Consider the following 26,707-nt stretch of genomic DNA (forward strand, 5'->3'; position numbering starts at 1 on the left):
ATCCCCTGCCCGCCTCCAACTGCACTTCTGGCCTCTTGACCCCAGGAGATTCCCGGGGAGCGAGGGAATTGCCTGCCCTTGCTCTGGCATGGCACTGCTCACGTGCCGCGTGCCACCTTTGCCCAGGACAGAACCGCTGTCCCGATGCCCCTTGCTGGGCGGCAAGGCAGCCTGGCTCTCCAGTGACACAGGTGCAACTGCAGCCCTGGTGCCTTAGGAAGGAGGGAGGGAGGGAGGGAGGGAGGGAGGGAGGGAGGGAAGGAGGGAGGGCGGGCCTCACCCTGCTGCCTCCCTGGGAAAGTCCTTTGCTGAAAGGACAGCTGATGCCACTCTCAATGGGGACATTCTTGCGCTTCCCGCGGGGCCTCTGCCAGGGCCAGCCTTGGTCACAAAGGGACATTCACGCTCCTTTCCTTCCTCGCCATTCATGGTCAGAGGAGACCAACCTCGGGCAAAGGCCCACCCTCTCCGGCCCCCTCCCCCATGGCTTCGGCAGCAGCCGCTTCCAGCTTCCTGTGGACAAAGCGGCCCAAGAGCCCTGGCCTGTCCCTGGGGAGAGGGAGGGGTCAGGGTGTTGCTGCCCTCTTGGCCTGCTCAGGAACAGGGAGAGCAAGCTGTGCGGGAGGGAGGAGACTGTGGGGACCAGCGTGGCTGGAGCAGGGGGGGCAGCCCAGGGAGGCTGGCATGGAGAAAACAGCAGGGGGGGGGGCTACTAATCATCAGTAGGAACTTGTCTAATCCTCTTTGAAAGCCATCCAAGTTTGTGGTTATCAGGAGCAAGTTCCATATTTTGACTATGCTAGGGTTGCCAGACTTCTGGAATTTCCCGGAAACAGCCAGGAAATGCTTGTCGGAAGTAGCTTCAATGTCCAGAAAAATCTGGACGTCTGGCAACCCACGTCGGAACTGTGGATTTTGGCGAATTTCCTTAAAAATACCCTCAAAAACTTTTTCTGGGATTTTGCAAAGAGAAGCTCAACAACTTTGGGCAAAGCAACAGCTTTTTGTGTTTGGGTTTCAACTTTTTGAAATATGGCGAACTGGAGTCTGCGTGGTGTGACGCATCAGCTTCCTTTTCTCCGCCCTGAATCTTCCAACGCTCAGCTTCCCTGATGCCCCCAAGTTCTAGCCATGAGCAAGAGAGAAGAGCTTTCCCCATCCGCCCTTCCCAGGCCAGGCCGAGTTTCCCACAGCTCCTCCGCCACATTTCCTCTTCCTCGCCTTTCTCTCTGCTAAAAATCCCCCAGTGCTGCAACCTTCCCTGGACCTTGTTGCTCCTTCCCTGGACCACTTTGGCCGCCCTTTTCTGACCCCTTTCCAGCTCTGCAATAATATATCCTGTTGGAGGTGAGGCAGCCAGAGCAGAACATGGCTGGGGGGGGGGGGGGAGTGAATGCCTTTTCCAATCCGTCCCTAATGATCTGCTGCAGACGAGGTTGATGTTTTCCCCAGGCTCTCTGCCGGGACCCCGAGGTCTCACTCCCGGTCCGTCTCCTCCATGAGCGTGGACGGGAAATTAAGTTTTCCAGCTCCAACATGCATCACTTTAGAGTTCCCTACATGAGCTCCAATACCTCAAGGACTGCCTCTTTCCATATAAACCTACCCGGACCTTGAGATCATCTGTTTGCTCTCGCTGTTTGCCACCACCCCGAGAAGTCCAGAGGGTGGCAACACGAGAACGGGGCCTTCTCTGCAGTGGCTCCCCATCTGTGGAATGCTCTCTTCAGGGAAGTTTGCCTGGCGCCTTCATTATACACCTTTAGGCGCCAGGCAAAAATGTTCCTTTTTAACCAGGCCTTTGGGTGATCTGATTTACATCCTATGCCCTTAAAAATATATATATTTGTGGGTGGGGGCTATTGGGTTGTTGTTTTAATTTTTATTAGGTATTTTGTGGTTTTATATATTGTTTTTATTCTGTGAACTGCTCTGAGACCCCCAGGTATAGGGCGGTATATAGATTCTAATAATAATAATAATAATAATAATAATAATAATAATAATAATAATAATAATTTTGCTGCCCATTCACCCAGTTTGAAGAGGACCTTTTGGAGCTCTTTGCAATCTCTTTTTGTTTTAACAACCCTGAACGATTTAGCATCGTCAGCAAACTTGGCCCCCTCCCTGCTCATGTCTAACTCTGGGTCATTTGTGGACAAGTTAAAAGCAGAGGCTTTAATGCTGATCCCTGGGAGACTCCCTCTTCCAATTTTCTTCCACTGGGAGGACAGTCCACGTCTTCCTCCTTTCTGTTTCCTGTTTCTTCACCGGATCTCTCTTCTTACTCCATGACTGCAAAGCTTAGTCAGGAATCTTTGGTGACAGACATTGCGGAAAGCTTTCTGAAAGTGCCCCATGCCAACCAGATCACGTTGACCTGCTTGTTGAAGCTCTCAAAGAACTCTGATGGGCGGCAACCAGTGGGTCTGAATTGGCCTCCAAGGCAGCTCCTCCCAAGCCATGCTCACCAGCCCCACGGTTTCATTACCATGCGATCCCATGATGCCACGGCTGTCAGGTGGGCATCCCAGCCACCTGTGAGCTTGCCCACAGCTCTGGTGGAGATGGGGCTCTGGGCCTGCTTGGCCCCACATGTCTCTCCCCCCCCTGCCATCAGTGAGGCAGGATTATTTTGTCAATAAGGCCTAAAATGTTGTCTTTGGCCACCAGTTCCCTCCGTTCCTCAGACTCCATTCCTGCAGAACTTATTTTGGGCCCAGGGGTCCGTCTTCCATCTTCTGCTGCAAATGCAGATGTGAAGAATTAATCCGGTTTTTCCGCAACCTCCTTCTCTTTTTGCCCACCTTTGACCCCTTTGCCATCCAAGGGCCCAACTGCCCCGGGACACTCTCCTGCTACTCATGCAGTTAAGATTATTTCGTTTTTCGTGGGTCTTTGTTTTCAGCATCCTTCTCTCTCCCCCACCCCCATTTTTTTGCACCCCTCAATGTGCTTGCATTTCTTTCCCCAAAGTGTTCGTGCCCTTTTTCCATTTTCCACACTTGCATTGTTTGAAGGAAGGCTTCTTGGCCTCTCCGGCGTCTTTGACTCCGCTGGTTAACCACGCTGGCATCCTCGGGCCCTCCCGGTTCCTCTCTGGACGCGTCTCTGCACTTTATCTGCGCTTCTCACGGGGTGGTTTTGAGCGCCTCCCAAGCATTGCGGAGAGACTGGATCCCCTCGACTCTGCCTCTCGGATCCCTTCCTGAACCCAAACCCTCGTGGGGGTTCAGCTTCCTCTTCTGAAGTCCGACGGGACTGCGCTGGGGGCTCTTCCCACCTTCGCGTGTATGGAAGGTGAGAGCCGGCGGCTCCCGGTTCCCACGGCTTCAGCGACACTCCGGGCTTCCCGTTCCGACCTAACCCTGCCCGTTCGACGGCCAACCGTCCCGGGGCCCCGTCGGTTAGGGCCGATCATGGTCAGGTTCCCTCCGGGGGGCGACTGGAGCGCAGCGGCTCCCGGGCGGCCAGGTGAGCGCACGGGCAGCCTCCCCGGGTCCCTCGAGGCGCAGGCGCGGCTTCCGCGGCGGGGATCCCCGTCCCGCCCCGGCGCCGGAGCAGCCCGTCGGGGGGCCGCCGCCCCGGCGCGTCCTGGCGGCTCCGGCTCCCGGTCCCTGCCGGCCTGCCTGCCTGCCTTCCAAGGCGCGGAGGCTCCCCGCTCGGCGGAGGCGGCCTCCTGGCTCGGCGCGGCCGTCCCGGCGAGGGCTCCGTCCTCCGCCTCCGCGGCGCTGGCCGGCCAGGGCGCATTCCTGAGGCCTGAGTCACGCCCGGCGGGCGGGCCGCCCTTCGCGCTCCAGGCCGGGCCGCGCCGACGCCGGCCCCCTCGCTGCATGGCCGCCCGGCCAGCGCCACTCGCTCCCCGGAGCCACGGTGAGCGGCCGCCGCGGGGATCGGGAGGGCGGGGGGCTCTCTGCGGGATCGCCCTGCGCGGGTGGGCGGGGGGCAGGCGGCTCCGGCTTGGCCCGGGGGTCCCTCGGCCCGGAGCCCCCGAAGGAGGCGGCGTGGGAAGGGAGGCCTCCTGGGTGATCCCCGAGGCCAAGCCGGCTGGCGCGCCCCCCGAGGCCGATGCCCCCCCCCGGACGCCGAGCCGACTGCCTGCGGGCCAGTGCCCCTCTTGGGCCCGATCCCAAGCGGGCCAGGGTCTCCTTTAGCAAGGGGGGGGCAAGCCAGCGGGTCAGGAACACCCCCCTCCGTCTAGCCAGGGGGACCTTTGATATCCCGTTTGTTTGGGCACGTCCTGAACCCCCGAGCTGAAAGCGGGGGGCCGGGCGGGGTCTTCCCTCCCCAGCCTGCAGCTTCTGCATCCGCCGGGAGAGTTGGGAGACTTTTCCTGTAATGCGCCCCCCCCCCCGCTCCATGGCTGGTCTGCATCCTGAGCGTTTTTGCGCGGAGTTTCCCTCCTTCGCCCGCGTCTTGTGCAGCGCCGGCGTGACTCTCGCCTGTTCCCTCCGGAGTGAGTCCCTCTGGGTTTGGCTGGGCTTTTTGCTCCCCAGTTTGGGGGTGGGTGTGGGGGTGTGGAGGCTCTTGCTGAACCCTTTTCGCCCCTGCTGCGGCTTCCAAGCTCGGTCCCACCTCCTTGCGCGCTCGGCCCTAACATTTCGCCCTTGGGTGTCTGCAGGGATGTGATTTCCCCCAGTGAAGGTCTGCGCTTTGGCAGCTTGGCCTTAAAAGTATGCTTTTGTCCTCAGCAGGATTTGCAGCCCTTCCTGCTTGGGGGGGGGAGGCCCCCTTCAGATTCCTGTCCTCCAGGGCCTCATCCATGCCACCCGTGTTCCTGGATTCCTGGACTGGAGGAACACTTGGGGAATTCCTCCTCCCGCCTGACCCTGAGCCCTTCCTCAGCCTTTGGGAGGTGTGGTTTTTCCAGACTGCCATGGGACCTGGCATCAAATGCCACATGCAAATCATGAGCTGCCCCAGCCGAAACCTCAGAAGAAGCTCTTTCCTCCTCTGAACTCTGGGGCAGGTGCAGCTGGGTGGGCATTTCTGGGCAGCTTGGTCCTTGGAGTCAGGAGCCTTCCTCCCTCGCCCCCCTTCCACGCTGTCCTGCTCCCTTCTCCTCTGGGCCTTTGGCAAACGCAGGCCCTCTTCCCATAGGCGCTAGGGGCGCAGGGCACCCAGGCACCAGGCTTTCAGGGGCACCAGGCCCAGAGTCTGGGGCTGGAGAGTTGAGTCCGGGGAAGAGCTTGCCCGTTGATCACAGCGCTGTGGTGGGCTCTTCTGCTGCGAGTGCCACGAGTTCGGGGGCAACCAAGCCAGCAAAAAGCTGAGGTGGCCGGCCAACTCCGCCTTCCTGCGCACCTGGGACTGGGCAACTGGCGGGGGCACCGGGCAGATCTTTGCACCCCGGCGCCGCATATGCTTAAGACAGCCCTGGGCGAAGGAAAGAGTCCCCTGGTGCCTCTCCTCCCATGTTCCGGGTCTCGAGGTGCAGAAGGGACTCCCTTGCCAGGGACTCTGAGCGGCCTGGATTGGCACCATGTGGCAAAGCCTGCTCTGGAGCAACCTGGCTGCCAGTTTGCGGCAGGTTGCCTCCTCAGCAGGGCCAAAGCAAGGCAAGCGAGTCAGGCCTCTTCTGCGCAGCTCTGAACAAGTGCAGGATTTGGGCCAGGGCAGCCCAGCAGGTGGGGCAGAATTCTGCAAGGGATGACCAGTGTAAAGAGAATAGAAAGAGGCTTTTTTGCAGGATGGGAAGAAGGAATTCTAAAGACGTGGCAGTTCTTTTAAAAATATAATCTTTTTTATTAATTTTGAAAAATATAAACGTACAACATAAAAGAGTACAAAATCCAAATATTGAGATTACTCTGAATCTCTTGACTCCCCCACCCATCCCCTCCTTTTAATTCTATTTTCAACTGCAAATAAATACTTCTTCCAATTTTTCATCTTCCTAAGTTATCTATACGTTCTGCTACTTTACAAGTGTATTTAAAATCCTGCTAATGTTCTGACCTGTTTACAATGATTTTGTATATACATTGTAACCATATCCCATTCTTTTTAAAATTCCTTGTCTTCTGGATTCCTGAGCTCCCCAGTTAATTTTGCCATTTTGGCATAGTGTGTCAACTTGATTTGCCATTCAAGATGTGGCAGTTCTCTCCCTGTCCCTGTTCAGACACAGTCTGCATCTGCATGCCAGCGGAAGGGGGCATTGCGCTCATGCCCCTCCTTCCCACGGGGCACCTGGTTGGGCACTGTGGGAAGCAGGATACCTGGTGAGGTGGACCCCCCCCTTGCTCCCAGCCAGAAATCAGGCTCCCCTTCTGCCTTGCTCTTCCTTCCAGACCCAACTTTTGCCTCCTTTCCTATGGGCCGCAAAAGAAAACTGGCTGCAGCGGTTCAGATTCTGGAATTGTGTGGCCAAAGCACCTTTTGATGGTTTCTGCCCCCAGTGGAGCCTTGACCCCAAGTGGATCTTTTCCAGGCCGGGGCCCAGTCTGGGCGCTTGGGAGTGAGGAAGGCGCTGGGACGCTTTTGCTCACACCCGCCACTTCCCCCCTTCTGGAATGGCTTCCGTGGGGCTGCCAGCTTTGGTGCTGTGATGACTGGGCCAGGCCTGGAGCGGGTGGCCCAGGTGGGCTGCGTGCGCAAGCAGAGCTGGGGGGGGGGGTCCCCTTCGCTTCGCCCTTTGTGGCTGCGGCAAAACCAGCGGGGGCCGCCTGCCTCCCGAGTCGGATGGCGTGGCAAGCAGGAAGCCTGCTCCTTCCTTCCTTCCTGTTGTTGTCCTTGTATTTGTGGTCTTCCTCTGGCAGGAAAGAGTCCAGATTCTCCAGCAGGGATGCAAAATGTCCCAGGCCAGCAGTCGGAGGCTGAAACACAGCGGGTATTTTTCTTGGGTGGGTTGCGCTTGAGGTTGCTGCGTGGGGTGAGTCCTGCCCTATCTCCTGGCGGGGTGGGTGAGCCGTGGCCCTGGCAGCCTGGTGCCCCCTGCTGCGCCCTGGGCTGTGTGGTGGGGTGGGGAGGACGACATTTCACTGTCCCCCCCAGCTGTGACCTCAGCTGACTCTGCCGCAGTTCCCTTTCTGCAGGGGTGCTGGCATGGGGGGGGGGCTCTGTGGGCCTGGGGCCAGCTGGGGTCACCTGCTTCCCAAGGGGTCTTACAGCGCCTTCTGAGGGGAGGCAGTGGGATGGGGGCCAGGATGAGGCCTGGCTTGACCCCCCCCCCACGGCACCTGCTGGAAATGTTGCGTTGTGTGTGTATTCTCAGTGGTGGAGGCATGTTTGGGGACTGGGGGGCGTGGTGCCTTCCTTCTGCATCTGCACCAGAGGCCCTGCTGGGCTTGGGGGGGGGCAGGCTGGTTGTGCCATCTCCCTGCGTGGGAGGCGGGGGCAGCTGCCTCCCTCTTCCCTGCTCATGAGAATGGCGCCTTTGTGAGCAGAGAGATGCCCACTGGAAAATGTGCGTCGCCCTTTGTGTCAGGGCTTTGTGGTCATGGCAGAGCTGCTGCCTAGAGAGGAGGGGAGAGGGGGCTGGCGGGGGGGGGCAGGCGGTGAAGGGTGCTTGGCTGCCCCTTGCAGGCTCAGGTGTGCACAGGTGGGTCCCTGGCCACCTGCATCTCTGTGTGTTGATCAACTGGAGGGGGGAAGACAGGTAGAATTTGCAGCCTCTCAGGCCAGGAAGGGGGAAAGATTCGGGGTCTGGTGGATGTCTGGTGCGGTTCTTGTGACGCTCTGGCCATCCTGGGGTGTCCCCAGAGAAGAACTCAGAAAGGCCTGTGGGAAAGATCTGAGCCCTAAACTGGCTTTTCTGGTTCCTGGAGGGAGGCGAGAGCTGAGCTGCCGGTTCTTAGGAATGTCCTCTCTCTCTCTCTCTCTCTCTCTCTCTCTCTCTCTCTCTCTCTCTCTCTCTCTCTCTCTCTCTCTCTCTCTCTCTCTCTCTGGCTCTTCCCGCCCAGGGCTTGTGGGCATCTGCTCTGAGAGGAAGATGGAGGTGGCTTCCCTTAAAGGTCATAGAATCCTAGAGGTGGAAGGGACCCAAAGGTCATCCAGTCCACCCCCCCCGGCAATTCAGGACTCACAGCTAAAGCATCCCTGGCCGATGCCCCCCCCCGACCTCTCCCTAAAAGCCCCTTCCCCTGTCAAACTGCTCTCACCACCAGAAAGGCCTTCCTAATGTTTTGTGGGAATCTCCTTTCTTGTTTCCTTATATTTTATTGAGAGTATTACAGTGAGTTAAATTGGCCGGGGGGGGGGCGTGGGGGGGGAATAAAAAGGTTACATGCATTAAAAATAAATAGAAGCAGAGGAAAACAGCAATAACAAAATAGCAATGGAATATAATTAAGGCTACAGAGCTATATATGCAAATGGATTTACTTATTCTTTCCCTTGAAGATACATTGATTCGTTTGTTACTGTGGTTTCGATCAATACTTTCCAAAGATCTTTACATTTGTCCATGCATGATCTTCTTCTGAAAGCGATCCGCTCATGGGTTGCAGGAGTTACCTATATTTTTGTCCTTCCAACTGTTATGGAAATTACGGGGGGGGGGCACATCTTTAAAGTTGTGAAATGTTACAAAGATTATGCCTGAATATATCCTTTCAACTTGACAGCTCAGGGAAGTTACCTAGCTTTAAAAATAATATAAAATCCTGTAAGACAACCTATCAGCCTTAATCCTTTTGCAGATGTTAAGGGGGGGGGGGAACCAGAGCCTCCAGCCACCATTCGTTTCCGGTGGGGAGGGGGTAGAGGAAATACAGGAAGCTTTCCCCTGCAGAGTTAGACCCCTTGGCTGCCATTGCTGTGTTGCAGGAGTTGGGCTCCATGGCCCTTGGGACCCTTTGAACTCCTGGGCGTTTTGCTGGGGGGGGGCTGCGTGGGGGCCTGGGCGATGTCAGAAGAGGAAGCTTGCAGGCCCGCTTGTCTGTTGGGGGCAGCAGGAGGAGGCGGAGGGCAGGATGTGCAGCCCCTGCCTTGCTTTCCTGTGGGACCAAGGAAGCGGCCGGGGGGGGGGGGGGACTTGGCCGCTGGCCTTGTTGTGGAGGCGGCAGTGTGGGAACGCCAGTCCCAAGGGCAGCCTCTGGGGCCTGGGTGCTGCTGCCTGTCTCCTGCTATGGACTTGGCGGGGGGAGGCCTGCGCTATTGGGCTGCCAGAGGCTAATGGGGGGCTGCCTCTCCCAGACAAAGCCGACCCACAAAATTGCAACCCAGTGTGTGTGTTGGTGTGGGGAACCTTGCAAGTCGAAAGGTAGGGGCTCAGCACCAGCCTGCGCAGGATAAGCCCCGAAGGGGCTCCTGGGCTCCTTCTGTTGTATGAAAACTGGAAGTTGGCCTTTACATCTCAACTCCCCAAGGGGCTCAAAGCCTCCCAAGTCCATTATTAGTCGGAGACGAATGAGTGGAAGCTGGAAGAAAGGGGGAATCTTTATTTTTCTGTTGAAACAGAGCCCAGGAGGGGAGGACCCCAAACCAAGGTGTGCAGCAGCTTTGAAAGACTTTTCCGACTCAACTTCAGCAAGAGCTTTCTGACAATAAGAGCTGTTCAGACAGTGGAAGGGTCTCCCCTGGGAGACTGTGGTCTCTCCTTCCTGGGGGAGGCTGGGTGGCCCTCTGTCAGGGATGCTTGAGCTGAGATTCCTGCATTGCCGTGGGTTGGACTAGATGACCATAGGGTCCCTTCCGTCTCTGTGATTCTATGATTAGCCACAGGCCACCTGAAAGCCTAATACAAGCCTCTCAGGAAGAGGCATCTACAGCAGAAGAAATCCGAGAGTGTGGCTTCTCTCCTGTCTGTCAAGGGACCTGAAGATGCTGATTGCCTCACTTGGCCAGTTCCTTAGGACTGGTACATACAGTCATACCTCGGGTTACAGACGCTTCAGGTTAAGCATTTTCAGGTTACGGACGCGCCGAAACCCAGAAGTACCGGAATGGGTTGCTTCCAGGTTTCGGCACTTGTGCATGCGCAGAAGCGCTAAATCTTGACCTGTGCATGCGCAGACGCAGCAATGCGGGTTGCGAATGTGCCTCCTGCACGGATCACGTACACAACCCAAACATCCACTGTTCCTTGGTTCTCGAATAGAATGCGTTCCAGGAGCCCATTTGACTCCCAGAACCATTCAAAAACCAGAGTGCGGCTTCGGATTGCCTTCAGGTGCCCCCTGCAGCCAATTGGAAGCTGCACCGGATGTTTGCCCTCCGAAAATCATTTGAAAACCAGAACACTCACTTCCGGGTTTCGATTGAAGCCAATCTGTTTGGGAGCCAAGGTGCTCGGCTTCGCAGGTACAACTGTACCTGAGTCCTTGACTCCGTTTCCCAGACTTCCCTACACCTGTTCATGCTCTTCTGACAGGTCTGCTTTGCTTTTGACAAATACTTGCCAGGCTAGTTTTGCAGAGGGGTCGCCTGTTCCTGCCAGGAAGTTCACCTATTCACAGGGTTTAGAAGATTTGCAAGTGAAAAGAACTATTGGGAAAGGTTTTCCCAGATGAGCCAGGATGGCTTTGGGACGGTTGCCTGGCCTCAAATGAAGTGTATTATCCTCAGGGAATATTTCCTAATTTCTGAAGGGTGATGGATCGGTTTTTCTGTGTGACTGCTATCTGTGTGCACCTTAAAAAAAATTTTTTTTACACTTATTTCTGCCTGGAAGGGCTTGGATGGTGGGCACTGCCAAAGGTGCTGCCAGGATGTGGCCAGTGTGTGCGGGGGTCTTCCTTGCCTTGTTGGGCTCCAGGGCTGTTTTTAGAAGATGTGGCGCTGGGGTGCAAATATCCCCCCAGCGCCCCCAAATTACCACAGATAGTGTTGGCGTGGCCATAGCTGCGCACTGCCAGCCATCCGGGGAGGTGCAACTCTCCCCCATGCTGCTGCGGGACAGCGATCCCCACAGGGGCTTGGGAGTGAAGTTGCCCCCCTTCCAAACCTCCTCCGGAGGAGAGCCATCCCTGCAGAGGCTTGGGAGGGAAGCTTTGCGTCTGCCAGTCTAATGGTTGGTGGGGCGCAGCTGGCGGGCATGCAGGGAAAGGGGAGGCCGCTGGCAAAGCCGCGCAGCTCCCCCCCACTTGCTGGGGCGCCCCTGAGAGGCTGGCGCCCTGGCGCGATGCACCACTAAGCCCTATGGGAAAGACGGCTCTGCTGGGCTCCTCTGTGGAAGGGCAGCCAGGTAAGGTGGGGTTGCTCCAGATTACAGGCCGGCCTTCACCATCCTGCTTCCCTCCAGGCGCAGCCAGCAGGACCAATGGCTAGGGCTGAGGTGGAGCCAGCAAACGCTTGAGGACGCCTCTCCACCTGGGGTGAGAGGCTGTCAGAGATCCATGCCTGTTGCCCTCGCTGCCTCTTTAGCGTTCGGACGGTCCCTTAGCTGCAATTCCTGAATTGCAGGGGGTTGGAGTGGGTGATAGTAGGAGGCAAGGACAATAGAGACTTAATTTTTTAAAAATTCATTTTTATTCAATTTTCCACTTTAACAATCCAATCAAAAGGACAATAGAGACTTTTAAAAAGACTGAGAAGCATTTATGTTGCATTTACTGAAACATTGTAAACAAGTGGACTCACTAGCAGAGTTTGAGTAAACACTTACGATCTAGAAAACAAACACAGAAATGAAGATAACAAGCGTAAGATACAATTTGAAGAGAATGATGGTACAAAAATGACAAGTGTAACAATACTTAATTTAAAGATTACAATATTCAAGTAGAACAATTAAGCAGGAGAAGCAAATACTTAAAGAACCAGAAGAGGAAGTTGAGGGAAGTCACGGGAGGAGATTGGGAATTAAAGTTTTTTCTTTTTATGTGATAATGGTGATTGTGATGAATAGAAAACTGTCAAATTTAATAAAACCTCTTTTTTTATAAGACCCTAGGGCTCCCTTCCAAGGCTGCAATGCTGGGATTCTAGTTCATGTTTGGGGGGCCGTGTGAAGCCCCCTTGGCCGGCCCTCTGGCTGCTGCCAGCCAGGCCTTTGGAGACCCCCGGCTGACCCCTCCTCTGCCCTCCCCCAGGCCTGACAGGACCATGTCGGAGGTGCGCCGGGCCAGCACCAGCAGTCTGCAGCGCAAGAAGCCCCCGGGGCTGATGCTGGACATTCCCGCCCCAGCGGTGTTGGCTGAGGAACCAGCCATGGCACAGGTAGTCATTTCTATCATCCGTTACAGTTTTTAAATTTTTATTTATATTTTTCAGATATATACATTTCACCGATTTTACAATCACTTTGACATTTTAAAACTCGACTTCCTTCCCCCTCTCTCTGCGGTTCCTTTATTTTCAATATCTTCTGCACAGCCAAATTAACTTAACTCACTCATTTATTTATCTTCTTTGAATACATACTCTTATGTAACTGCAGGTTATTACAGTAATCCTGCCAGTGTTGTTATTTGTTTACAATTTATCTGTAAATACCCAATAAACTGTTTCCATTCTTTTATAAAAAGTTTGTTATCTTGATTTCTTCTTATTCCAGTAAGTTTTGCCATTTCTGCCTATTCTGTAAGTTTTTGTATCCATTCTTCCTTTGCTGGAACTTCTGCTTCTTTCCTTTTGGGGCCAAGAAACATTCTTGCCGCTGTAGGCGCACACATGAATAAGTTTCTATACAATTTACAGTGGTGCCCCGCAAGACGAATGCCTCGCAAGACGAAAAACGCGCAAGACGAAAGAGTTTTCCATTTTTTGAGTCGTTCCGCAAGACGAATTTCCCTATGGGCTTGCTTCGCAAGACGAAACGTCTTGTGAGTTCTTGCGAGTTTGTTTCCTTTTTCTTAAAGCCGCTAAGCCGCTAATAGCCAGACTCGCGGAACGGATTAATTTCGTCTTGCGAGGCACCACTGTATGTAGTTCTGTCCCTATAATTCTCAAGAGAAAAGCTTCTGGGTTTTTTTTACAAACATTATTTTAAACATCCTTTTCATTTCGTTGTATATCATTTCCCAGCAAGCCTTAACCTTACCCCAAGACCACCACATATGATAAAAAGAACCTATTTTATTGCATTTTAACCTGTATTTTAAATTGGCTCCCCCCACCCATTATGTTTTTACTGTGATTTTATTGGTGTTAGCTGCCCTGAGACTGGCTCTGGTCGGGAAGGGCGGGGTATAAATAAAATTTATTATTATTATTATTATTATTATTATTATTATTATTATTATTATTTATATTTACATACCACTATTTCCTCCCCCCATTTTATCCTCACAACAGCCCTGAGAGGTAGGTTAGGCTGAGAGACAGTCGCACCCTGTGAGCTTCATGGCCAAGTGGGAGACCCCTGAGCCCAGCCTCTCTGGCCATAGTCCGGTGCTCTAACCACTAGACCACGCTCCCCAGTGAGGCAGGGAAGGGAGAGGGCCAGATGATTGGGCGCCCCACCAGTGAGGGGTTGGGGGATTCCCATGCCTGAGACCTCCGGCAGCCAGCAGTCTTGCAGCCAGTGCCTCGTGCCCCCCCCCGTTTTGCTCCAACCCCTTTTGCTTTCCCTCGGCAGCCCCCCAAGCACCGGGCCTTCCTCCGCAGCATCAGCATGCCCACCGAACACACCCGCTTCCCCTCCCCCTTCGGCGACCTGCGCCGCCCCGTCCTCCAGCGACACACCTCCATCACCCAGACCATCCGGAGGTAAGATCGCAGAATCAGAGCGTGATGGGGGGAGGGGGGACCCTGAGGGTCATCCAGACCACCCCCCTGCAGTGCAGGAACCTCAACGATGGCATCCATGGCAGATGGCCGCCCAACCTCTGCTCAAAACCCTCCAAGGAAGGAGAGGGAAGAAGTCTCTTCCACTGTCGGCAGAAAGTTCTTCCTGATGTTGAGTCGGAATCTCCGACTTGAAGCCATGGGTTCGAATCCTGGCCCTCTGGAGCAGGAGAAAACAATCTCCATCTTCCGTGCGACGGCCCTTCAGAGACCCAAAGATGCTCTCAGGCCTCCTCTCCTCCAGGCTAAACTCTTCTGGGTTACATCCTCCTCACCAGCTCCTTTCTCCTCCTCATCTGGGTCTTTCGCCTTTGCCAACTTGGTGCCCTGCAGATGTTTGGGATGCCAACTCCCATCAGCCCCCTGGGCCAGCACAGCTGGGGGGCACTGGGCTAATGGGGTCAGAGCTCTCCCCCAAACCCCAAGAGCAGAGTGGCAAAGGCTCTTGGAAGGAACCAAGGTCCTTCTCTCCTGCCCCACCCCTCCAGCCTTGGAAGGGTCTTGGGTAGGGAGCCTCTGCCAGGGTCCCTGGGTGCCGCTAGGACGCCTCCTCTGCCCCCCACTGCCAGCGCCCCCTCAGCTCTCTCTCCTTTGCAACAGGCAGGTCCGCTTTGAGATGACTCAGACTTTGCCCATTCAGGGGCGCCAGGTGGGCAGGAGGCCCCCCAGGAGACACCAGTCTCTGCCCAAAACGGTCTTCAGGTACCTGCAGTGCTGGTGTGACCCCCTCGCCCCCCCCGCCCCAGTGCATGTGTGTGACGTGCATGTGGGTCCCAGGAGCAAGGCCTGCTCCTCCTGCCCCATCCCTCTCCCCATCTCACAGCCAACAGGTGGCCATTTGCTATCCCCCCCCCACACGCACGCACCTGCCCACCCCACACCTGGCATGGCCCACTGCTTGCCTATAGGAGAACAGCTTGCCACCCACTTGCCTTGGCGCAACTGGGCCGGCCTGGTTTCCAACCGGGTCTTGGATTGCCCGGCTTGGACCGAGTGCGAGTCCACACACAGGCTTGGCTCTCCGTCCTGGCCCTGTGGCGGGACCCTCTCTCCCTTTCTCTCTGTGCCCCCTGACCCTGCAAGGATGGGCACCGGGAGAGGGAAGGCTGCCCGGGCACAGCTCCCACAGCACCACATCGAGCTCAGAAGTGCAGCGCTGTGGCAGCTGCCTGCAGCCCAAACTCTGTCCCTGCCTGCCTGTTGTGAATAACCTCTACTAATGTGGGGGTCCCCCCCCCAGGAGGCCATCCTGTGACAGACGCACTAATAGCAGCAGCAAAACGGCTAACTTCGGCGGCCAGCTTGCCAGTGATTCCCCCGGGGTGTGACTCTCCTGCTGGTCTGGCCTGGGGGAGCGCGAGGGTCCGGTCCGATCTTGCTGCAGTTGTGGGGGGACTAGCGAAAGTGTCTCAGGGGCCCGGGAGGGGCCCGTCTGTTTGGGCCCCCTGAGTTTGGCTGCTTCCTCCTCTGCTCCTTCCCCTCTCAGGGGCACGGCCGACTGGTTTGGCGTCAGCAAGGAGAGCGATGCCACGCAGAAGTGGCAGCGGAAGAGCCTTCGCCACTGCAGCCTGCGCTACGGGAAGCTGAAGCCCCAGGTCATCCGAGAGATGGATCTCCCCAGCCAGGACAACATCTCCCTGGCCAGCGCCGAGACACCACCTCCACTCTATGTGCCACCCTGCCAGCTGGGCATGCAGAGGGTGAGCCGGTTCAGGGCCCTGTTGTGGGGCGAGGGGGCTGCTGGGCGTGGGACAGGAGATGCCCTGCACCCACGGGACCCCTGGGCGCTGGGGAAAGGGTGTATTGGGCCGGGGGCAGAACTTTCCTACCATCCCAGGGCAGGTGGGCTTTCACAACCCACTTTCAGGAAACTGGGAGGCCACACCTGCACACACCTGGCCCGTTGTCCCAGGCCAGGTGAGCAGCAGGTCTCCTTTCTACTGACATCATTTCACCCTTGATGTTACCATAAATAATGCTGTGACTTCATTTCTCTGGGGCCTTGGGGGCCACTAGTATTTTAATTAATTGATGTCTGTTTTTATGCATATTGTGTTGTTTTTATGATAGCTGCCCTGAGCCCGGCCTCTGCTGGGGAGGGCGGGATACAGATGATGATGATGATTACCTGGGACAGACCCCCTCCTTTGGGTGCCCTCTGGCATCGCAGCCGCCCGTGGTCTCTGTGGCTGCAGGGCGGCCTGAGGCGAGGGCTCTCCCTGGCTAACGGGCCCCTCTCTCCTTGGCGCTGTCAGATCATCGACCCCCTGGCGCGGGGACGGGCCTTCCGGATGGCCGAGGACAGCGAGGGCTGCAGCATGCCCCACACGCCAGCCACGCCAGGGGCCATGTCGCTCTGCTCCTTCACCAGCTCCCGGTCAGGCTTCAACCGGTGGCCGCGGAGGAGGAAAAGGGAGTCGGTGGCCAAGATGAGCTTCCGAGCCGCAGCAGCCCTGGTGAAGGTAAGGCGGGGGGGTTGGCATAGGGGGGGCCTTCAGAGGGTGAGGAAATCCTGCTTGCTTTGGTTGGTTGGGGGCCTGGCGGAGCGTCCAGGGGGACATCAAGCGCCAGGAAGAGGGAGGAAGGAAGAGGGACATTTGGAGTACTGTGAGCAGTCGTTTCTTTAAAAAAAACTCCTTTTTTGAAATCATTTTTATTTGATTTTACTAATATAATTTTGTAACAGTCCAAATACATATCCCCATCTATCTATATCTATATCTATATCTATATATCTATATATCTATCTGAATCTTCAAACTCCTCCCCCCTTTGCCTTCATGGGTCCTATTGTTAACATTTAAAACTGCATATTATTCTGTAATCTATATTTTATATCAATCCATATTATCCATAGCGTTTGTTACATTACAAGTGAGATTAAAATCCTGCTAATGTTTTCATCTGTTTGAAGTGGTCTCCTAAATAAATTATAATTTTTCCCATTCTTTTTAAAAGTTTTAGTCCTCTTGGTTCCTGAGCTCAGGAACCTGAAAAAAATATTTTTTATTAACCTTCAAAAAAAGATCGTAAGAGATTTTGCAGAATACTGCGTTGTCAGACAGGGTCTGGTGACAATATGCCTAATCGCTAGTAGCAGGCATGGCCAAACTTGGCCCTCCAGATGTTTTGGGACTACAGTTCCCATCATCCCTGACCACTGGTCCTGCTAGCTAGGGATGATGGGAGTTGTAGTCCCAAAACAGCTGGAGGGCCGAGTTTGGCCATGCCTGCAACCCCACCAGAGGGCGAACTAGGATCCCATTTCTGAACATCCCTTCCAGCACTTTGTTGATGTCGATGAATTTATGTACAAAAGTCTTCTAGGAGTCCTGGACCACTTAGGAATCAACTTTATTGACCCTTCTTTATATTTAGCAGATATATTATGAAAAGGATTTTCTGCCCCACATTGCTATCCAAGTGTCTTCAGTTCTGTCAGGTTCTAAATCTGTTTCAGGACATCCTTGAACCTGTTTGGTGTCCGGGTTCATGTTTGAGTGAAATTTTTATAGATATTAGAAATCATGCCTTTTGAATAGTGTGGAGAAATAAGAATTACATTTTCAAAATTGGAAAGCTCACATATGGCGGAGGTTTGAACAATTTCGTTGTGTAGGAAAGCACTAACTTGTCGCCATGTCAACCGAGGGAAGTGGACGTTTCCCAATTTCTCTTTCGATTCCATTTCTTTGATCGATTTCCCCTTTATATAGAAATCTCCTGCTTTGTGAATTGACCTAATCCTCTTTTAAAGCCATCCAAGTTGGTGGCCATCCCTGTGGCAGGGAGTTCCGCAGCTTACGTCTGCGCTGCGTGAAAGAGGGCTTTATTTTATCTGTCCCAAATCTTCCAACGCTCAGCTCTGTTGAATGCCCACGAGTTTGGATGCTGAGAGGGAGAAAAGCTTTTCGCTGTCCACTTTCTCCATGCGAGGCATAATTTTATAAACTTCTACCACGTCTGCTCTTTCTTTTCTCTAAACTAAAAAGTCCCAAACGCTGCCAGCTTTCCTTCTTGGGGACCCTCTCCACCCCCTGGATAATTCCGGTCACCCTTTTCCGAACCTTTTCCAACTCTGCAATGTCCTTTCTGTGGGATGTAATCCACTGGGAGCAGTCAAGTACAACATTCCTTGTTATCCTAGAGTGGACATGCAAGGGGATGTTGGTCCAGCCAATCGAAACTTCCTGTTTCCGCCTGGGCTGGAGCATCCTTCCTTGCATGTGACTAGAGGTGGGCGTGACCTTACCTGTCCAGGTAACAAAAGGACGAGTCACCCTTTCCTTCTTCGTTCAACCAGTTTTTTAGCTAGGAATGCTCTGCTAGGTCTCAGCTAGCAGAAGCACTGGGATTATCCCCCCATATGGGGTAGATCCACAAATTTGTAACTAAGTCTGCCTTCAGGAATCCAACTGTGAACTGATGTGAGTTCTTTTATTGACTTTAAATAAGATTGTTGTGTCTTCATCCTTTTAAGAGGGATTCAAGGGAACTTACCAGGAGTGTAAAATTCAATCTTAGACAGATTCAATTGTATAATAGTGAGAGGCTCACACGAGCCTGCAACCAGCTATCTGATGTGCATGTAAAAAGGGGGAATGTAAACTCTGCTACATAAAGGAACTTGCTAGCGCAAGTTAGGAAGGATATTAATAAACAATATATCCTCTCCTGCCACCCTGAACATTCCCACACTTTCTGAGCTGAGGCGACCAGAATTGGGCACGGTATACATTCCTAATGCCGTTTCAGCCTGGATTTGCACAACGGCTTCTGCCATCTCTCCTCCCTGGCAGGGCCGGTCTGTGCGGGACAGCAACTTGCATCAGGCTCAGCAGCGCAGCTTCACGCCGGCCAGCTTCCTGGAGGAAGACACGGGGGATTTCCCAGAGGAGCTGGACACCTCCTTCTTTGCTCGGGTAAGGAAGGGCCGGCGCTGGCACTGGGGGTGGCAGAGGAGGCAGAGCCTGGCTGGCGTTGGCCTGGCTTCTGCGACTGAGCGCCCCCTCTCCTCCCCAGGAAGGGGTCCTGCACGAAGAGCTCTCCACGTACCCCGACGATGTCTTTGAGTCGCCCTCGGAAAGCGCCATCAAAGACGCCGAAGCGAAGCTGCCGCAGCCACAGCCGGAACCCGGCCTCACTGGGGGGGCGCTGGACAGAACTGAGCTGGAGAGGAGTCACCTGATGCTGTGAGTCCTCTGGGGGGCGGGGACTGCTCCCTGGGGGGCCAGAGAGGGAATGGGGGTGTGCTGCTTGCTGGCCAGACGCCCCAGCTGCATGCTACCCAATGCTTTGTCTGCTCTCTCCCAGCTGGCAAGGCTGACAAGCCTCTCTGGGCCAGCGGGCACCATAAAGCGAGGCTTCTGGCGCCTGCAGCTTTGCCCGCCTTTTGCAAGACCCCGTGTGGGGCTGCCCCACAGCGAGCTTCCCTGCCTGCTGCCTCCCCTTGCTTGCACTTGAAGGGGGCTCCCTGGGACAGCTGCAGGGGACAAGCTCAGGGGCTTCCCCTCTCAAGGCAGCGGGTCTGCCTGCAAATCGGCCCCGGCAGAGGCTTTTGTGCAGCTGGGTCAGGGACACGGGCTGCCGGGCTTCCAGTTGCAAAAAGGGGCTCCTCCGCTTGTTCGATCAGCCACGAGATCCCTTAAGGGTTTAATCTCTAGAATTACGTAAGAGAACAAGAGGAACGTGTGTTTAGAGAAGATTGGAAAACATTTATTGAATATATGCGGGGAAATGGTGTACACCTGAAAACGCTGGCAGGATTAAGATAAATTCAACCGTGTAAATAAGTTTAGATGGCTGTAATACAGTCGTACCTCATGTTACGTCCGCTTCATGTTACGTTTTTTCAGGTTACGTCCCGCGGCGACCTGGAAGTACCGGAAAGGGTTACTTCTGGGTTTCGCCGCTCGTGCATGCGCAGAAGCGCAAAATGACGTCACGCGCATGCACAGCAGCGGCGAGTAGCAACCACGTGTGCGCAGCTGCGCTCTTTTCATGTTGCGAATGGGCTCCGGAACGGATCCCGTTCACTACCAGAGGTATCACTGTAATGGAATACAGTACTGAATGGTTTAGTTTTTGTAAAATATGCTGGGATTTATGACATGTCAAATGAAGCACAGAAAGAGAAGGGAAGTCTTTGCTATCTTAAGGATGTTAAAATGAGTATTTTAAATTGCTAAACAGAAAAATGAATAAAAACTTTGTAAAATCATCATCATCATCATCTCTAGGATTAGGCCTCTTAGATGATTGCAAAGGTCACCCCCAAAGCCAAGGGTCATCTTTTCGAAAGAGTGTCAAGAATCACCGTTCTGAGCAGGAAGCGAGCTCTGTGGCAGCTTGAGTTGCCCTGCAGGGGCTGGAGGGGTTTGGGCCCTGCAAGCAGAAGACCCCTCCCTGCCCCACGGGTGATGGCTCCTTCCCTGCCCCTGCCCAGCTGGGGGGCACATTCCGTGGCCTTTCCTGAGTGCCCCCTCTCTCTCCTCCCGTCCTGCAGCCCCCTGGAGCGCGGCTGGCGGAAGCAGAAGGAGGGGGCGCAGGTGGGGCAGCCCAAGGTGCGCCTGCGGCAGGAGGTGGTGAGCCTGGGCCTCCAGCGGAGGGGCCAGCGCATCCGGGTCCCTGTCCGCAAGCTCTTTGCCAAGGAGAAGCGCCCCTACGGGCTGGGCATGGTGGGCCGGCTGACCAACCGGACGTATCGCAGGCGGATCGACAGCTTCGTCAAGCAGCAGATCGAGGACATGGATGACCACAGGTGGGTGACAAAGCGGGCGGGGGCTTGGTTCTGCAGGTGGGGCTGCAGCGGCTGAAGGGGCCAGAGCTCCTAGGGGCTGCCCTGCTCCTCATAGAATTGGAGAGTGGGCAGGGGCCCCCAGAGGACATCTAGTCCAACCCAGAGCAATGCAATGTCCAACCTCCAAGGAGATTCCTTCCCGCAGAGGGAGCTTGTTCTGCTGCCGAGCAGCTCTTACTCTCGGGAAGTTCTTTCTGATCTGGAGTCGGGGCCTTCCCCCTGCCAAGCCTGACCCCTCTCCCCACTGCAGGCCGTTCTTCACCTATTGGCTCACCTTCGTCCACTCGCTCATCACCATCCTGGCCGTCTCCATCTACGGAATTGCCCCCGTGGGGTTTTCACAGCACGAGACAGTGGATTCGGTGAGTGGCAGAAAACACGTCCATCGCGGAGCCGGTGGCAGCTGCAGCCCACCCCCCATTGCCTCTGTGGCCCCTTCCCCTTCCTTGACCAGACCCAGGAATCTATCCCCCCCCCCCACAGCAAAGAGGCACCTGCCTCCCAGGCTTCTGCTCCTTTGCCTGGTGGGGTGAAGGGGGGGGATTGTGCGTCTGCAGGGGCCCTTTGCCCCCCCCCAACTCTCCCTTGCAAGGAGCCATGGCTTCCTTTTCGGCAGGTCTTGAGAAACCGCGGGGTCTACGAGAACGTGAAGTATGTGCAGCAGGAGAACTTCTGGATCGGCCCCAGTTCGGTGAGTGGCCCAGGCTGGTGTGGCTCTGTGGCAGCAACAAGGGGTGGGCTGCCGTGGCTCTGAGGCCGGTGGCCTTCTCAGTGGTGGCTCCCTGGCTTGTGGGGGGCTCTCCCCAGGGGGGCTCACCTGGTGCCATCCTTGCACCCCATCAGGTGCCAGGCAAAAACGTTCCACCTCTCCCAGGCCTTTGCCTGTTGCTGTTTTTAACAAATATTTTTTATTTGATTTTACAAATATCGTTTTAAAACAAAACCAATTGCATATCCATTATAATATTTTCTGCTCCTTTGGAATCTCGGTGCCTATAATTCCTAACAGAAAAGCTTCTGTGCTTTTTAATAAAGGTTATTTTAAACTTTTTTTCATTTCGTTAGATCTCCTCTCCCTGTCAATCCATCACGGCCTTTTAAAGCAGGTTGTGTGTTATTGTCTTTCCCCCTCTTTTACTCTTACTTATAGAATTTCATGGAATTGTAGAGTCGGACGGGACCCCCCAGGGTCCTCTAGTCCACCCCTCTGCAAGGCAGGGACCTTTTGCTCAGCCTGGGGCTCAAACCCACAACCCCAAGATTGTAAGAGCCTCACTTTCTCCTGGCTGATCTCTCTCTGTGTTTTATGTTGTCAGCTGCCCTGGGGTCTCTCTCTGTTTGTTTTTTTTATAATATTTTTTATTAGAAATTTCAACAAAACATTTTATCAGTAAAAACATATCATCCTTAATTCCCCCCCTATTTTTCCTCCTCCCCCCACCCCATAGTGTAACCCCCCCAGACGTCCCTCAGCTCCTCTCTCTGGTTTATCAACAAATATTATTCTCTGCATGTTACAAAACTGTATAGATCCTTAATTGATCTAACTAGCTATTATCAATAAAAAGTTTGTGGGTGTTTATTCAAAACCTGCCAAAGAGTCCAGTTCATTTTGTTGTTTCTTTAGGTAAAGGGTTCCCATTCTTCCTTAAAGTCACAGTTGTCCTTATCACGTAGTTTATATGTCATTTTCGCCGATTCCGCATAGTCCATCAGTTTCTTTGGTTGGGAGCTGCCCTGGGGTCTCTTGATGAAGGGCAGCCTGTAAGCTTGATAGGCAACGATCCGTAGTAACGATGCCGCTGCCCCCCCCAGGAAGCCCTCATCCACCTGGGCGCAAAGTTTGCCCCTTGCATGCGGCAGGACCAGCAGGTACACACCTTCATCCGCGCTGCCCGCCAGAAGGAGAAGCACTCCGCCTGCTGCGTGCGCAACGACAAGTCCGGCTGCGTGCAGACGCCTGCGGAGGAGTGCTCGGTGAGACACCGCTGGCCTGGGCCCCCACACTGGGCGGAGGAGCGCCCACTCTCTGACCCACCACCCACAGCCTGGCACCTGCTCCTGGGTGCCAGGGCTCCTCCTCTCCCTGCAAAGGGAGACCCTCCTCCTCCTCTCACCCCCTCGCTCTCCCTTGCAGTCCACCCTGGCCGTGTGGGTGAAATGGCCGCGGCACCCCAGCACCCCCCTGCTGGCAGGAGACAAGCGGCAGTTTGGCTCGGTCTGTCACCAAGACCCCAGGTAGGTCAGTCGATGGGTGCTGGAGGCCTAGTCTGCTGCGCTGACGGCCTGAACTTCCCCAGGAACAGCAGAGAGGTGGTGAGAGAATCGGGGTTCATCCCCTGCCACCCCCCAGCACTGCTGATCTCTTTCCTGTGCAGGGTCTGTGAACAGCCAGCCTCCATGGACCCCCACGAGTGGCCGGATGACATCACCAAGTGGCCGGTAAGCCTGCTGGATATTTGGGGGCTACTGGGGGGGGCATTGCACCTGCGACAGAGTGGGGGAGGCCAAAGGAGCGCCCTTTGTGGAGCAACTGCAGCACAGCAGCCCTCTGGAGCTGGCCGTGGGTCTTGCTCTCTGTAAGATTGCTGCCCCCCCCCTTTACTTCAGCCAGGGCCCCAGCCAGCACTCCTCAGCTCCACCCACAGCCTTGGGGTTTCCTTGGAGTGTAGAGGCAGCCCACTATAACAACAACAACAACAACAGTAATAATAATAATAATTTATTATTTGTACCCTGCCCATCTGGCTGGGTTTCCCCAGCCACTCTGGGTGGCTTTCAACAGAACATTCAAAATGGAATAAAACATCAAACATTCAAAACTTCCCTAAACAGGGCTACCTTCAGATGTCTTCTAAACGTCAGGTAGTTGTTTATTTCCTTGACATCTGAAGGGAGAGTGTTTCACAGTGCGGGCGCCACCACCAGGAAGGCCCTCTCCCTGGTTCCCTGTAACCTCGCTTCTCGATGGGAACCGCCAGAAGGCCCTTGGTGCTGGACCTCAGTGTCCGGGCTGGATGATTGGGGTGGAGATGCTCCTTCAGGTATACACTCTGTCTCTGAGTCTATCCTGGACGTTGGAAAAGTGCGCTGGACCCCAGCAACTTTGATCCTAAACTCCCAGGAGCCTGAAGGCCCAACCTCTGGGGATCCTAAAGCCCTGGGGTTGGAAACCACAAACATGACAGCAGCCAAACGAAGGAATTTCATTAGGAAGAAAAGGCAGGGGGAAATCAGGCAGGCGGTCAGAGCAGAATGCAAAGGAAACGCCAGCCCCGGGGCTCCACAGCGGAGCGAAATCTAGCCAGGGTTGCTCACAAGGAATCTGGAAGGCTGCTCAGCTTCATTCAAGATCCTGTCTTGGATTCCTGGTGCTGGAAAGGGGATCCCCTGGTGCTGGGAGAGGAACAAGCTGCAGGAAGCAGGCTCTTGCTGTCTCCCTTTAAAAACCTTTTCATGGGGACCTCCTGGACCTTTCTGCCCTGTTCCTCAGCTGGGCATTTCAAGCGTGCATTCCAAGGACTGGCAGGAAATATCTGTGGGTTGCCTTAGGCTGGTTAAAGCAACCAAATTTTTAAAATAATAATAATACGATGACTGGGGAATGGTGGACAGCTCTGGCCTTTCTTGGTTCTTGCTGGAAGCCCCTTAGGCCAGGGACAGAATTTCTTGCTCCTCCAACTGCCCAGCAGCTGGTCTTTTTCTGTGGACTCCGGCAGAGAGGTGTGTGTGTTTGGGGGGTGCCTTTCCCTTTGCCTCTGGGACCTGCAGAGATGGGGGGGGTGATAGGAGGCCCCTCCAGCCGGGACGTGCTCCGAGGAGGGAGGCCCCCACCCACTGCCCCCCTCTCCTTCCAGATCTGCACCAAGAACAGCGCTGGCAACTACACGAACCACCCGCACATGGACTGCGTCATCACGGGCCGGCCCTGCTGCATTGGCACCAAGGGAAGGTAGGGGGAGGCCTGGGGGAGGCGGGGCAGTGCTGGGTGGCAGGCTGCCCATTGGCCACTCCGGGGAGGAGGGGAGGAGATTGACAGCCGCCCCCCAAGGGATCAGCTTGGACCGTGTGTGTTCCTCATCCCTGCCCTTCTGCTGCCCCCCTTAACTTCCCAGCTCTCTGCCTTTTCCCTCCCAGGTGTGAGATCACATCTCGAGAATACTGCACCTTCATGCACGGCTACTTCCATGAAGAGGCCACCCTCTGCTCCCAGGTAACGCCCTCTCCCCGACTGCCAAATCCTGTGCGTTCCTTTCAGAGCAGGTTGAGGCCCTGGCAGTGCTAAGCCCAGGTGTGCTCTCCCCCCCAGGTGCACTGCATGGATGATGTCTGTGGGCTCCTGCCCTTCCTCAACCCAGAGGTCCCAGACCAGGTGTACCGCCTGTGGCTGTCGCTCTTCCTCCACGCAGGGTAAGGCTGGCACTGGGCCCCCACCAGGACACGCCAGCAAGGTGTGTGGGGAGGGGAGGGAGGGTTGTTTTCTCTCCCCCCCCCCGGTCCAACTGGCCTCCCTCTCCCCTGCCCAGCAGGATCCTGCACTGCTTGGTCTCAGTGTGCTTCCAGATGACCATCCTGCGAGACCTGGAGAAGCTGGCTGGCTGGCACCGCATCTCCATCATCTACCTGCTGAGCGGCATCACGGGCAACCTGGCCAGTGCCATCTTCCTGCCCTACAGAGCTGAGGTGGGTCTGGCAGGGGCAACACAGCCCTTTCCTTTGGGCCCAGGGCTAGGGCACCTCCTGGGCAGGGATGTGGCCCCAGGCAAGGCCTCTCCAGGAACAGCTTGGGGGAGCCTTCCTGCCAGAGCAGAGCAACCGCTGCTGCTCGTCTGTGTAAGCAGAACTGAGCCTGATGGGCCCATGGCCTGACTCTGGCCAAGGCAGCTCCCCAGTCCACCCACAACCCCAGGCCGCTCCTTCCTCTTCCAGCTCCCTTGGCTGGGCTTTTGCCTCCTGCTCGCAATTCTCTGGAGGCCCCCCTTTTCTGGCCTGGAGGTGGGGCCCCCTCCTTGCTCTACTTGTAGGGAAGCAGCTTCTCAACTGCCTCCCCTCCACACCCCCCCCCAGGGGGAAGGTGTTTTCCCAAGGGCAGGCCTAACGGGGACCTCTGCCTGCCTGCCTCTCTCTCCTCTCAGGTGGGCCCTGCGGGCTCCCAGTTTGGCATCCTGGCCTGCCTCTTTGTGGAGCTCTTCCAGAGCTGGCAGATCCTGGCGCGTCCCTGGAGGGCCTTCTTGAAGCTGCTGGCCGTGGTCCTCTTCCTCTTCGCCTTCGGCCTCCTGCCCTGGATCGACAACTTTGCCCACGTGGGCGGCTTCGTTAGCGGCCTCTTCCTGTCCTTCGCCTTCCTGCCCTACATCAGCTTCGGCAAGTTTGACCTGTACCGCAAGCGCTGCCAGATCATCGTCTTCCAGCTGGTCTTTGCGGGGCTGCTGTCGGGCCTGGTGGTCCTCTTCTATTTCTACCCCATCCGCTGCGAGTGGTGTGAGTTCCTCACCTGCATCCCTTTCACGGACAAGTTCTGTGAGAAGTACGACCTGGACGCACAGCTCCACTGAGCGGGGGGGGGGGACCCCTCCCCAACTCCCCAGCGCACTTAATTTAAACTCTTGCTTCTTCTTGCACCCGAGCTGCCTTAGCCCAGAGGAACGGAGACTCGTTTGCTGCAACCGGAACCTCTCGCCGTGCCTTGTTTTACGGAACTCTCCCCCCCCCCCCGCTGCCTTGTTTTTATGACGCTCCCTTTCAAAATGGCCTTTTTAACGGGATTTGTTACTTGTTGCCCAGGTGGTGATTAAAACACACAGGTAGCGTTTTAGCTACATTTCCAAAAGGGCCTTGGGCATTTTGTTTGCGCTCGATGGCGAAAGGTGGGGCCGCGGGGGGAGTGCGTCCTTCGTGCAGTGCCAGAAACCCAGATTCTAACACCAGAAAGGCAAGAAGCTACCCCTGGATAGGGAAGGCAAGACCCTCAAAATGAAGGAGCCCCCTGATGCCGAGAGAGACCCTAGATGCCCTCTGCTGCGATGAATCATCCTGTGTTGGGGGGGAGGATGGGGGTTCAAGTTGGGGGCTTGGGGTCCCTTCAAACCCTACACTTCTATGATTCCATGCCCCCAAATCACTTGGGCTGCGCTTTCTGCAAGCTCCTCCTGGGTTTGGGGACGTTACCCCCATTCTGCAAGAGCCGCTTCTCCAAATCACAACACAGCCGACTCCGTTTGCCCATACATTTTA

At 55.3% G+C, this 26,707-nt stretch overlaps 1 protein-coding gene across 5 annotated transcripts; it reads left to right on the forward strand.

The window, feature by feature from the left end:
* The first annotated feature begins 3,770 nt into the window (after positions 1 to 3,770).
* On the forward strand, positions 3,771 to 26,303 carry RHBDF1 (rhomboid 5 homolog 1). Of its 5 annotated transcripts, none has more exons than XR_014163033.1 (19): positions 3,771 to 3,876; positions 11,833 to 12,105; positions 13,466 to 13,596; positions 14,275 to 14,376; positions 15,161 to 15,374; positions 15,930 to 16,136; positions 18,474 to 18,596; positions 18,697 to 18,866; positions 20,180 to 20,434; positions 20,724 to 20,835; positions 21,090 to 21,164; positions 22,289 to 22,450; positions 22,611 to 22,711; positions 22,852 to 22,915; positions 24,331 to 24,420; positions 24,610 to 24,686; positions 24,783 to 24,883; positions 25,000 to 25,156; positions 25,609 to 25,747. XR_014163033.1 is itself a non-coding variant. In XM_081889118.1 (19 exons), exons 2-19 carry the CDS (start codon positions 11,878 to 11,880, stop codon positions 26,026 to 26,028), a joined length of 2,793 nt encoding a protein of 930 aa, XP_081745244.1. In that variant the 5' UTR covers positions 3,771 to 3,876; positions 11,833 to 11,877; the 3' UTR covers positions 26,029 to 26,303. The 5 variants fall into 5 exon arrangements, 3 of the variants coding, with proteins under 3 accessions (XP_081745244.1, XP_081745245.1, XP_081745246.1); XR_014163034.1 differs by having other exon boundaries at positions 25,003 to 25,156; XM_081889118.1 differs by having other exon boundaries at positions 24,331 to 24,425; positions 24,611 to 24,686; positions 25,609 to 26,303.
* Positions 26,304 to 26,707: the final 404 nt, after the last annotated feature.

This window comes from Podarcis melisellensis, assembly GCF_964234715.1.
Source record: "Podarcis melisellensis genome assembly, chromosome: 14".
NCBI classification, from domain to species: Eukaryota; Metazoa; Chordata; class Lepidosauria; order Squamata; family Lacertidae; genus Podarcis; species Podarcis melisellensis.